The 14,138-nt window shown below is 34.9% G+C and overlaps 1 protein-coding gene across 1 annotated transcript in view; it reads left to right on the plus strand.

The window, feature by feature from the left end:
• Nucleotides 1–14,138, plus strand: part of MS3_00000954 (uncharacterized protein) — a 28,277-nt gene that overhangs the window by 12,950 nt on the left and 1,189 nt on the right. The window contains exons 9-14 of the mRNA XM_051208515.1: nucleotides 3,590–3,755; nucleotides 5,251–5,333; nucleotides 7,431–7,538; nucleotides 9,025–9,130; nucleotides 10,212–10,428; nucleotides 11,090–11,232. Of these exons, the coding sequence (XP_051073086.1) occupies nucleotides 3,590–3,755; nucleotides 5,251–5,333; nucleotides 7,431–7,538; nucleotides 9,025–9,130; nucleotides 10,212–10,428; nucleotides 11,090–11,232 (823 nt within the window). The remainder of the gene's footprint in view (nucleotides 1–3,589; nucleotides 3,756–5,250; nucleotides 5,334–7,430; nucleotides 7,539–9,024; nucleotides 9,131–10,211; nucleotides 10,429–11,089; nucleotides 11,233–14,138) is intronic.

Consider the following 14,138-nt stretch of genomic DNA (forward strand, 5'->3'; position numbering starts at 1 on the left):
AACTAAATGGGTAAAATGTTATTGAGAAATGAATGTGTTGTATTGAGCAAACTAACGTTTTGTTTAGTTATAAATTGCCCAAGACTCACTGTAGTTTTGCAATGAAGTTTTGGCAAGTTTCATTTATGATTGTCTACACTCTACAGATGTTCCGTGTCATTTCATGCACATGTATTCTTTAGAATGCTTATCATCTTTTCACATATAACCTAAAGTATTGTAGAAAGCGTTGCGTGAAAACCTAAAGATCGAAGTGTATTTCACTCATATTCTTCATAATTATAAAAAAATAAGTTTGCAATTTGGTGTGGATGAACCCTGTGGGAGGTGAAAATACTAATGAACAAATCTTTGCGTTCAGTAGACAAGATGTGTAGTTCATGATTTCCTATGATGCTACTGTGTTTTATGTGGACGCTTCTCAACGAAAGTTTCCAAAATTGTTTCCAAAGTGTTCTATTCTGGCTTGACTGGATAGTCTATTTGTTACTGTTTGATATTATAGGTTTATGAAATGGTATTGATAATTAAAATGGATGATAGTTAACTGCGACAGAATTGAAACAAGCATTAATGAATTGTTCACGTAGATGTTTTGAGGTGAAATAAATCATTCCATCACTTGTGTATTAAAAAACGTTTTGCACAATTAACCTTAAAGCTAATTAATCCTATCAACAACGTGTTCTGATCCGCTGAGTGTGGTTATTGATCATGGGTGTATTGAAAAGTTATCCTGCTTAGAGAAGATTAGTTTAAGCACCAAATGTAACATGTATGGTTGGATTGGAGTTGGATAATAATAATTTGTACATGTAGCTGATTGTATTTTGTGTGACATTGAATAATGTATGTATTGTGGTTAACTCGAATAATTTGTATTTCATGGAAGTCTAAAAACATCGATCACACTTGGAATCACAGAAACGTAATGCAATCTTGGTCATTGATATCTGTGCCTAGAATGAAATCTCAATTGTAATTTGAGAGGAGAAGCACTTGATTTGAAATGAATGTCTACGAGATAATCTTTTATCTGCATTAGTATGTATATTTGTATATGGCTTTAGTCATTCATATCCGTGACAGGAACATGTAACCATAGATTGAAATAAGCTCACGTCTCTGTTCTCAATATCTAGTTTTCTGAAGCAAATGGCAAGCAGACAGGATTCAGAGTAGAACTGCGAATTCTTCCAATTTCTTAACTGATCAGTCAGAATCCAAAGAGTGATGGATATATTTTGAGACAAATCGGTTCGGACCAGGGACACAGGAAAGAATGGTGAATGACTGACAGTTTTCAGACTGTTAGTTTTAGCGAACCAAACTTGATATAAATGTTTGATAAGCAACAACTGTCAGGGTTCAATCCATCATTTGGAATTGTGGCATTCATTAGGAATAACGAATTATGAACAGTGAAAATTCAGGTGAACAGTTAGGGTGTTTGTGTCATGCGTTTGCGATTTATCTGGGATTATTGGTAGGTTTTGCAGTTACTTGAAGTCAACGGGTTTCAGTTTGATGCGTTATTGAGGTTGAAAGTTAACTTTTTATTCAACTGAGGACTGGAGTTGCTGCTCCTCAAGAACTTCATTTGAACGACTCAATTCGTGCAGTGAAGGTTTACTCTTTTGCTCGGTTTGTGTTGCGTTCTCATACGTATATACAAAAATTCTGCAGCAATTTGGAAGACTCTCTCGGTCTACCACATTGTACGATCATTCTATGTACCTAAATAAATGGTTGTCAGAAGGAGCATCAGCTTCGTGGCTTCCAAAGGAGCTCGGCTTTCACCATGAGGCGTCATAACTCTTCTAAATGAAGACCTTCTGACTCCTAGGGCAGAGTGTAAGTGTTTTGAATATTTTTTTCTGATAAGCATTTTTTAGCGAGTTAGTTTTCTACTGGATGTGGTCGCTGACTCCATTCCTAACTCTCCTCCTTTATCCGTGCTTGGGACCGGCAGTAGATCCAGAGAGGCTCCAGGCGGATTTATATATAAAATTAACTTTGTTTTATCTTTGATCAATGACTTCTGTTTTGTTCATAAAGTCACAGTAGACGTCACTGAATGTTTTAGACGATCACCTCTGGAATTTACTTTTGACTCCAACTGATGTCATGTTGTATCTCATTATCAACTGGATGACTCATATTATATCGTGTCTCTTGAAATATTGTACATCATGTTTTAGTCCTGATGTTGTCTCAAGTTTTCATTGATATATGTGCAAGTAGTGGTGTTGCATAGTGTAATGTGTCTGAAAGCTACAGTAAATCTCAGATTTGAATATATACTGAAAATAATATACTGTTGATCAAATTACTTAATCTGCCTGGTCATTAGTTGTTTTCGATTAAATATCTAGTATTGAAAATCACTTTCTTTACTTACAGCGCTAAGTTACTTATTACCACTAAGTAGTTTATCTTCAGATATATTAATAACTTGAACAATGTTTAGTATGACAAACTATTATTAGCGACAATACTAATGGTAATAATAAGATTAATAGTAACAATTGTAATGTTCGACGTACATTTGATTGAATGATGTAGTGTGTATAGTTGCTGTGACTTATTTAGATTTTGGGTAAATGAATATGTTATGATTGAACTTGAAAAATAATTCCATACTTAGATCTGACAAATGAAGTTTCCTTGATGAAGTTTACCCAATAATTTGTTTTTAAAATATACTGATAAACCTGACGATTATTTCTTCATAAGCTAATATTTATGCTTAGGATGAAAGTATTGCTTCAGAACGTTGGTAGTCAAATTTAGGCACTAACGAATATATGATGTATGTTTTATTTACATCCAGTTGTATAAGTTCCACCAACCAAGAGTAACTTTAAATATCCCAAGTGAATAAAGTTACATTAAAGTAATATAAAGTTAAGCAATATTGATAGGTAAGAAGGACTTAATTTGGAATTTATTCTTTACAGTTATACACATAAATATTGTAAATTTATGTTGAAAGCTCCACGACTAAACAATCCAGCTCAGTGAACGAAACTCCATCACATTCATCCACCTGAGCTACAAATCTTCTCCACCATACTTCTCTAGTATTTGATGTCTCTCGAACACAACTTTATATGGAATGTAGCCGATGTTAATTCGTGATGAAAATCAGCGTACTATAGATTAAGTGTTAATTAGTTTTAAGATATTAAGTAAACCGCGGAATAGAGACTACAAGTATAAAAATAAATATTAGTTAGTAGCTTGCAAACACTGAGAAAGAATATCTGATTTCGTGTGTTTCATGTCAGTTTACATAGGTAGTTTTGAGGTTGTTATTTCAGATGTCGTATAAGTTGGCATATCAATTATTGAAGGGACTGATCTCATCTCTTTGATCAACTAGGAAACATTTCAAGATCTTCGTATTATACTGTTGTTTGACTGTGCACATCATCTCATAGGAAATTTTAATCTCATGACCGAACTTATGTATTCACAAAATTGTCCATCTTTCAATCCAAAAACATGTTTATTCACTTAAATTAGGACCTACAGAAAAAAGTTAGAGATTGTTGTATCAAATGTCGCGTTTTCTTTTAAATTTCAGTTTAACTCCAGCTTATCTTTTAGTCTTGATACTGTATACTGGATTATTTAATCATGCTTATGTCGGTCCAATGTATCCCCAAACTCCCAATTTGATGGATATAAAATTTTGTCGTGATCATTGGTGGATAACATATTTGAATAATTTTATTTATCCAGATGAAACGGTAAGTGAATGACAAGCTGTTCTATGAAATAAGATGTATGAATCTGCTTGATTTTAGTGCTTTATCATTGCTACAGACATCATCTTCTTCGACACTATAAACTTAACTGGGAATCAGTGAAAACGTCTCATAATAAACGCTATGTATTTCCATGACTGGATGAAGTGAAAACGATTATCAGTGACTGGTTCGAAGCACAACTACAAAATTTAGTGAATCCAAGCTTATGATATTATTGAATAACTCTGATTATAATATGAAAATTGGTTATGGTATATCATAAAAGGGTCACGGAACTGCTAAATTTTAGAAAATGAATCTTCACAGGAACTGAAAGAAATGGTACTTCAAATGGATACCGACTATATAATATTTGTAATAAAATATAATAATCGCAATGAGTGCGAACACCAAATATTCTGATGTTTTGTGACTCAGTGTAAGTCACTTCTCACAATAAATAACTAAACAAAGTGCTCCAATCTTCACTATTCTTCTATACTACGTTAAATTAACCCGAGGAGTTTAAATAGTAAAAGAGAATTAGGCAAAACTATACATTACAATCAATCAACCAAAAACATGTCTGACCAAGTCAACGTAATGTCGACCCGGTTAAGATGATTTCTATAACTCCACATGTTAGTACATTTTTTGTGATGTTTGTTTAGTTAGAATGTGACATTCGTAATATGAAAGGATAAAGTTGAATTAGTGTAATAATTATGTAAGATGTACATGAAGTTAGACATTGTAACTCGGATAGATAGTCCAAGTCAGATGGATAGTAAGGCCTTTTTCTTCCTATTCATTTTTTCTTTATATCTACTTAGTGTACAATTGTCACCTATATTTCTGACTGTTTAATTATTTCCACTCTACCACCCTTCTCTAACCCGTTGATCAAAACGCGACCTTCTCTTGATATTTGACATCTCGAATGAGTTTATGACGCCATCTATTCTATTATTCTATAGATCTATGTTTGGCCGAAATTACTAGCAATGTATTGTGTTTTACTTTTAAACTAATCGGGTTAATTTAACATAGTATGGAGGAATAGTGGAGATTGAAGCACTTTGTTTAGTTATTTATTGTGAGAAGAAGTGACTTACACCGAGTCACAAAACATCAGAATATTTGGTGTTTGCACTCATCGTGATGTTATAAACAGTACATTTTATTGGGAATCCACAGAATGTTCAGTGTATTTGAAACGGTCAAGTCAACTTTTGGTAATGATGCCAATTGATTGTTTGTTGTTTATTGTTAAAATGCACTACTTCTGTACATAGTTATTCATATAATAGTTGGAAATGTGAAAAAGTCATTTCTTCCTAGACATTAAATACACAAGTTAAAGTATTTTAATAGTTGAATTGATGAGTTGGTTTGAGCCAGACCACCATTGAAAGTCTGAATGCTCTATTCGATATCTTTCACGCTTACATGCTTACCTCGTGATTTATTTTCGTGAAAATTCTTCATTTTTCAGTGCATGGGATGGTCATGGTATTTGTCAAATGAAATTCAATTTTCAATTGTGTTATCTCCAATTTTCTTATGTTTAGTAGCATGGTAAGAAAGCTGTGACAGTTTAATTGAATAACTCTGATATTGTTGTATAAATTATAATGAGTGAACTTGTATGAAGGAAGGTGTTACTTAATATTTATTAACATTGATTTGAATTGAAAATATTTTGATAAAAGGCGAGTTATTTTCGGTTGAAACACCAAATTCCTTGAGAGTAAATATTCATTAATACTATGTTCCTGTCGACAAATATGTCCAAAACTGCGTAGTGAGTTAAATCAGATACCACTGTGGAGAAATGAATTGTTGTTGTTGTTGTGAAGCCTGTTATCTCTTTTGTAGTAGCATAGGTCGCCCAAATTGATTCTACACCGAATTCTGTTCTGAGCAAAGTCTCACAGTTGTTTACAGTTGCTATTTATTCTCTTGATTGTCGACACAGTGTGTGCTTTGGTCTTACTCTTTTCCTTTTGCCTTCAGAATTCTAAGTTAGCGCTAGTCTCGTGATGAAGTTTGATGATTTCCGAAAATTGTGTCTTATCCACTTCCTCATCTTTTGGTAATTTCGTCTTCATCTGAAAGCTGATTTATTCCCTTTTAGAGTAGGTTGTTGCTGATGATATCCGGCCAACGGACCTTGAGTATCTTACGTAGACAATTGTTTATGAATAATTGTACTGTTTTGATGATAATTGTAGTAGTTGTTGAAGTTTCTGCTCCGAAAAATTGAGCTATCGTGATATTCGTATTGAAGATTCAGACTTCGATGTCGTTTGACAGTTTTTTGAGATTCATAAATTTTCTTACTTGTAGTGATGCGATCCTTGCTTTGCTAATCCTTGCCTTTACATCTGTATCAGATCCTACTTGTTTATCAGTGATATCGTTCAGGTACTTTAAAGCTTCCACCTCTTCTCGAGCTACCCCATCAAGTATGATTAGATTAGTGTTCTTCGTGTTGTAGATGTGAAGGTCTTCATAATCCAGACAACCATCAGAAGAAAAAGAAGGGGAGGAGAGTAGGAAGCCTTTTCTGACACCGGTCGTCACATGAAATGCATCTGTCAGCTGTCTTCCATGCACGACTTCGCACTGTAGTCCGTCATATGAATTCCGAATGATGTTAACAGTTTTCTCATGTTCACCATAGTGTTGGAGAAGTTTCCATAAGGTTCTGCTGTTCACTCTGTCAAGTACTTTCTCATAGTTAAGGAAGTTGAAGTTTAGTGACAAGTTCCATTCAACTGAATGTTCAACATTGATCCGTATTGATACAGTTTGGTTTGTGCACGACTGATCGTAATGGCATCGTCCTGTTGATCTCGAAGTTATGTGTTTACTGAATCGTTCATTCAGTTCAGAACCCTCTGTTGAAAACGTTTCCTGTTACCGATAGTAGTGTGTTGCCTCAGTAGTTCCCACACTTGCTCAGATCGCCTGTGTTTGGTAACTTGATGAGGTATCCTTCTTTTCAATCTGTTGGCACTGGTCCTTCCTCTTAAATCTTTCTGCATGGAAGGTGGAGCATCTTCGAATATACTCCTATTCAAAGTGTTCTATCCATCTGTTCCTGTGTTCTTAAATCTGATTGATTATCTCCCCTCATTTTGTGTTTGGCTGATCGCTCTGCTTTACTATATGCCCTTCCAGTTTCTTCGTTATGTCATACAGTTGTCTCATATTTCCTTCTGTTGCAGTCTTTTGCTTTGTCATTGCTAGATCTACATATTTCTGCTTTTGGGTCTTGATGCTGTTCATTATCCGTTTGTTTCCACCTGCGTATCCGGTCTATGTCTTGATTTTCTCTGTTATTGCCTGATGTTGATTGCTGCTTTCTCGTTCTTCCTTTCTTGAGTCCTGTCCAGGGTTTTGTGAGAGATCCATTGGTTATGTTGGTACTTCTTGCGGCTCAGAACCTTCCGGGAAGTTGAAGTTAGTGCTTCTTTGATCCATTTCGGTTGTTCTGGATAGTAGGTCCTACTACTTTCAGTAGATCCTGTAAGGCTTGAAACTTGATAAGCAGACCATGGTTTTTATCAAAACACTGCACAGTATTTATCACTGAGTTCTCCATTTGACTTTCCAGTCAAGTAATCAATAAATTTTCTACCTCCCTAAATCACTTTTGATGATTTTTAGGAATGAATCTATCGGTGTACTGTTTGGTTTTGGACTTGTAATTTCTAGTATCGCGTCCACATTTGGTATATCTTATGCGAATGATTATTTACCTGGTCCTCTATCAACGTAAGCTAATGAATGTTATAACTTATTTACTCAATTCTTCCATACATCACTGAGGTTGTGTAGACGTGTAAAAATTGAAAATCACAATTCTACAAAAATATCTGTACGATTTTATTGAGTAAGCTTCATTATACTGACTAATAGATGACAATATCAAATAATCACTTTCAAATACTGATAGCATTACGACTATCGATCGTAAATGGAAAATAAATTGATTTCAGCTGAATAGAGCACTGATCACGATCTTGGCAGTAACTCTAATCAAATGTTTGAGTCTACGACTTATTTCAGTCACTTGCAAAAATAATTCGAAAACTATTGAACTGGAAACGATTTGAAAAATATCTGCTACAATTCTTTAATTCTCTGAAATTTGGGGCGAACCTGAACATATTGATAAAATAAAAACAGATAGGTTAACTTGTTCATCAAATAATTAGTTATAAGATACGTTTCAGACGTGTGAGCTAGTACCATTGCATGGGCGTGCAAACCGAAATACGAGTGGCAGGACACGAACGTAGGATTTTGTGTCGGAATTGCGGTCGCCTAAACTACCCAGCCATCGCTTGATGAAATCAAGTGAATCCAATGCTTCGTTGTAAAAACGAAACGTGCAGTAGAGAAGACATTGTACGACGTTAGGTAGTTCGATCAATCAGTTGGACTCTCGTGTATCTGAAACTTTCATGGAAGTTATCACTCTTGATCAAAGCGTATCTCCAACGATGAGTCGGTACTTGGCAACCTACTCAATAGAATTCGATAAGCAGCAGAGACTAGACAATCATGAAGTTGGTTGGTTTTCAGTGATGAGTCAGTTCACAACTTAGATCATTAAGGAGACATTACTGGGAGTAGGAAGTAGTTTTGATTTTGTTAAAAGTTATCAGTATCAGATGTCTGTCGTACTGTCACAACACAAAAGCATTTCTGCGATTAGTGATACTCAAAATAATTGGAGAATACGCGAATTCGGTGAACAACCGATTTTGTAGTTACATCGTAATCAATCCAACTAGTATGTGATTTATAAAAGTAATGTAGATGTGTGGAGTTTTTTAGTAGTAGACCAGTGGGAGATGTCAGGTTGTATTTGATAGTTCGTAAAGTTGTAAAACAAGGTAGCTCTAAAGAATATAGATTAAAATCAATTGACATAAGCTACCGGTTGTGATGTAGTTACATTGAATACTGAAGGGGCTACTGTTGAGAAAATTAAGTAACATCATTGTTTATTTCGAAGTTGGTGAACGAATCCTGTATGCTCATTCGGTTGCAGATGTAGATGTTGTCATCTGTAAAATAATCATTAATGCTTTTCTTTGAGTGAATTGGTTAGGGTATATGAACGCAACAAAAAATCCACGTTTCCCTCTCTAAATATAGTTAAGCTAAATATTCATGTAAGTCTTCAGTTGAGTTTTATTGAAAACGTTTTTGAACGACCTGATAAATATTTCCTGTAAATTAACTTATCTAGTTCATCATTCACAACTATTTACATAAAACCGTATACACGTTGGAGTACTTATGCTATTGGTCTTTTATTGGGCTGGTTTCTGGAAAAATATCCCACTATTTTGGAAGTAAGTTTTTTAACTGAATAAAATTAATGAACACCACCCTGGATTTTCAACTTCTGTCAATGTTTTAATTTCTAGATTTTTCGTTTTTATTCGTTTATGTAAATTATTCATGGATGGAAGACTGTTTTCATTACACTGCTATTTTAATTCGGTTTGAAACACACGATCATCACTCTCTTAAACTAGACTTACTCATAAAGTCTAGTTATTAACCGGTTCGATAATTGGCTCTACACTAAAATTTATATATGTTTGATTTACAACAACTCCGCCTGGATTCCCTCTGAGGCTGCTGCCAGCCCCAAGCGCGGATAAAGGAGGAGGGTTGGACATAGAGTTAGCGACCCCATCCCATTGAAAACTAACTCGCTAAAAAGTGGTAAACAGAAAATGATTTACAACAATGAAAGAATACTCATCTAATAGTGGCGTTACGTAATAATTAGATTATGACACTGACTATAAAATAGTCATAATAATAAGAATAATACTGGTAACAATAATTTTATTTTGATTTACATGAAAATATGTGAATGGACAGAATTGATTAATAATTGCTCTGAATTTTGTAACTCGAAATACTGAGCAAAATATTTAAGATTTGTAGTTTGTGGTCGTTAGCTTCATCCTATTTACTACTTGCCAGTTAGATTACCAACAGTACAGTATGAACACAGGTGCATTCACTCTTTGTCTTCTCTGAGAACAAGTTTCAAAATTATTTTATAAATATTATCGAAATTGCATTCTACCCATGGTTATATTCATTTCGAATTGTATCATCGGAGCTAATGCTGTTACCACCTCGAATGTTCTGAGATTTACACTGAAAACTTCAATCTTCAGTGCAAATAAGAAGTGGTAACCCCATCCAATGTAAACATGTGCCACGTTCTATTTCGAAAGAATGAACGAATGGCTGAAGAACTGATATCCCTCTACATAAACATAGACGTAATTGCAAATAGTAATATCTAAATACTTATCTGTCAAATTGTTCCTCAGTTCACTTAAATATTCATTGACTGAAATAAATATCCATTATATTATCTTTATGAACTAACTTTCATCCTATTTTCAGAATGTGAATACAAAAACGAAGGTTTTGATTGGTGTGATTGGTGTATGCCTGTCATCCATATTCTGTGTATCTACTGTCTACGGATTGTATGGACTACTAAGTGGAAAGGTCGGACCATTCACAACGTTTGGAGCTGCAACTTATACAGCATTCCATCGACCTATTTTTATTCTCGGTATTGCAATCGTTGTATCGATGTGTGCTCTTGGTTGTGGTGGTAAGTCAGAGTGTGAATTATACCATATGATTCTATATTACTCATCGTTTCTCAACTCAGTGTTCTAAAACATAGAATGTTTAGATAAAGCTTCACTAAGATGTCCACATCTGGTTGAGAATACCTGGTGTTCTGGTCCGACAGTTTACATTGTTAGCACACTGATGACCTAATTTGTAAGAAATTGTGATAAATAACATTGATGTGATTGAATTTATATTTCAAATTAGGTGTGCTCTAATCATTGAGTATCATGAAATCAGTAAGAGACGAGTCGGTAGGTCTGATTGTAAGCCTTCACTGGATGTTTCAATGTCAAGACTTGTTGCAAACGTCTAGAAGAGCTGTGCTGAAGAGCATAGATGTTTGTTATTGAAGAACGTAAAGGACAGTAAGATGAACTTTTCTGAATTATTCTATGTTAATTGGACATGCTTTAGTAAAGTATTTGGTGTGGTTAGTATTTTACATCTACTGTTTTTGTGATGTACTTTTACATGTACTCTTTCAGTGAGCAGAAAACGTGAGACTATATGAACCAGATGAAATAATCCGATATTACTCTCATATTTCATAAAGTTTGACTTCATGACAAATATACTGTGTCACATTAGTTTGGACGAATCTAAATTCCTTTTTCTACCATTCCATGCTTACACAGGTCCAATTCGCTGGATTCTCACATTGTCTGTATTCCGTGTTCCTTCACGGTTGACATATACAGCTTATCTTGTACATCCGATAGTGGTTCTATTCATCGCTTTAGGAAGTCAGAACCCAATACTGCTGGATGACCTGCATTTGGTGAGTCCTGTTCTGAGTTATAAAACGTAATTGAATGTTGTGAACAGGATTTATCAAGTATTCTATAATTCAGTCTGGTTACTGATACATCTTTATAACAACTGACTAGCTTGAGTTTTGAACTGTAACAATTTAATGTTATCTTGAATAGTTTAGTTTTGAAGCAGAGATTTATTTGAGATACTGCAGGAAATTGATCAGAACCTTTTATCGTGATACTCAGCATCACCTTCTAATGACCAGCATCTTGCATTGATAGTCATTACACACATTTAAGTTAACAACCCACATATTTGATATTTTTATGGCAATTCTCATGGTTAGTCTGACGGAATTGATTCTGCAGTTAATTTGTCAAACAGACATTACTGATCTCTTATGTTCTATAAAATAAATCACAACTCGTAACATTTCCACCCTCTGAAGTTTGCGGTCCAATTAATTATGGGGAATTGAATATATTGGAAGAGATGTTTGTCATAACAATTTACTAAGAATCGAACTGTGAACTGTTAAAGTCAACAAACGAAGTTCTTATTGTTTTGTTTGACTTAAGGTGAATTGGTGTAAACGGTGGATGTTGGTCACTGTCGATCTTTGTAAATCACCGATCGATCACATATTTGCATTTATTTCTTAAATGAATCACTTCACAAAGTACTTTCGAGTGGAACAAATTGCACCAGAAAAGCCTGTGTTTTTATAGTTCACACTCAATTTACATGTGGTGTTGGTCGAATAAAGTGTAATATTTTCTCCTGTATTTCCTGTCGAATTATTATGACAACATTGTTATATGACATGATACTTGACATCTATCTACCTTCGTAAATGCATATTCAAAGTGGTAGTTTAGGAACTAATTAATGTTGAGACTGTGTGTTCTCAATAATCTTCCATCATTATGTGGAACACGTTTTATAGTATTTGAATGCCAAGTAGGCATTTGAACATGTTAGTGAATTTCTCTTAAATCATAATCAGTCGATTTCACTGTTGTGGTTCTACAAACACTGAGTTTCGTTGAATATTCGGAGTAGATTTTGATGATCAAACCGAAATTATCCAACTGAATCATGATCTGTTCTCATTTAATATATTTCGGTAGTGAATAACGATAGAGTATAGAGTGATTACTCTATGTTCAAGCATGTCGACTTACGTTTTTATTCACTGAATTTTCAATCAAATCTCACGATTATATCATTAAATGTATTAACTAATTTCTTGTTTTTCATCCACAAATGTTCAAACAGTTTTCAAACTTCGGAGACTGTTGTAATAAGGTAGATAAACAAAAAATAGATGTTTGTAATATGACAATGCAAACAATCTGGAAATATATGGATGCATACATATACATTCATGTTATATCCTAGCGAAGATTACATTACGAGTAACTTCTGAGACCTATTAATGAACTAATATTATCTATATGTACATATGGTATAACTATTCAGTAGTTAGATTGTGCATATCTATATTCTCCTTATTATTAGAAGCTTCGTTTTGACCTATAGATTATTATTGTACGATTTAATGTTATTAAATTATATTCGGTTTATTAATTACCGTCTCTCACGTTCACAGCCACCTTTTGGCATTATTGTGTATGATTGTTATTCCTTATTTTATGGTGCGTTGCTGTCCGTTGGTTTGGTACATGAACTCAGTATGTCTGAAATAAATGATTTGCATAGCGGAGGCTGTTGTTGGCATTCTGGACTCAGCTGGACGAGCAACGAAGAAATAGGATGCTAGGCTGATCAGGCCAGTCGGAGGTCATTGATATAAGAGCGAATACGTCGTATTTTGATTAGCGAATAGATTGCGTGATAACTATACAACTTGTTAACTATTCGGCAACAAAGACATTGGACAATATGCTCAACGACGAAATTCCCTATCACTAATGGACGGATGTCTGATGTTTGGGAACCGAGTAGTTGTACCAACAAAATTACGTTGAAAGGTGATGTTAGAACTGCATGCTGCACACCCAGGGGTAGCACGGATGAAGGCACTTGCAAGTGGCTATGTATATTGACCGAATATTGATGCTCAGATCGAAGAATATGTTGCGAGATGTTCCGCGTGTGCGAAAGCCATCAAAGCCCCTGACAAGACAGAAATGTAGAGTTGGGGAGCACTGACAAATCCATGGTCGAGAGTGCATGTGGATTTCGCCGGTCCCATAAACGGGAAACAGTACTTGTTAATCGTTGATGCCTTCTCAAAATGGCCACAGGTCCACTACATGAAGTCTTTTTCGACAAGAGCTACTATCGAAAACTGAGACAAGTATTCAGCTGCTTTGAGTGTCCAGATATATTGGTGTCAGATAATGAACCACAGTTTACCTACCTCTGTCGAATTTTCGAAGTTCTGCATTGCCAATGCCGTTAGGCAGATGAAGACACCTCCATACCATCTGCAGTCTTACAGTTTAGTCGAGAGGTTCGTAGACACGTTTAAAAGAGCACTGCCTAAAGTCGAAGGAGAAAGAGAAATAGAAGATATGATTCAAAGATTTTTACTAACTTACTGTGCAACACCCAACCCAGCAAAGCAAAAAATAATCAAGAAAGTCCAGCAGAAGCAATTTTTGAAAAAAGATTAGAATACCTATAGAACAAATGAGACCAAAACCTAGAACCAGCCTCTGGAAGAATAAACAAATGGAATGGCAATTCAACACTCGACATAGTGCATTGCCTAGAAGGATCAATAGGATGCTAGGCTGATCAGACCGGTCGGACGTCATTGGTGTAGTACAGTATAAGAGCAAATGAGTCGTATTTTGATTGGCGACTAGATTACGTGATAACTATCGGGCCATACCATATTATATTCAGTTTATTAATTATCGTCTCCCACGTTCACAGCCACCTTTTGGCATTATTGTG

The sequence above is a fragment of the Schistosoma haematobium genome, chromosome 1 (genome assembly GCF_000699445.3).
Source record: "Schistosoma haematobium chromosome 1, whole genome shotgun sequence".
NCBI lineage: Eukaryota > Metazoa > Platyhelminthes > Trematoda > Strigeidida > Schistosomatidae > Schistosoma > Schistosoma haematobium.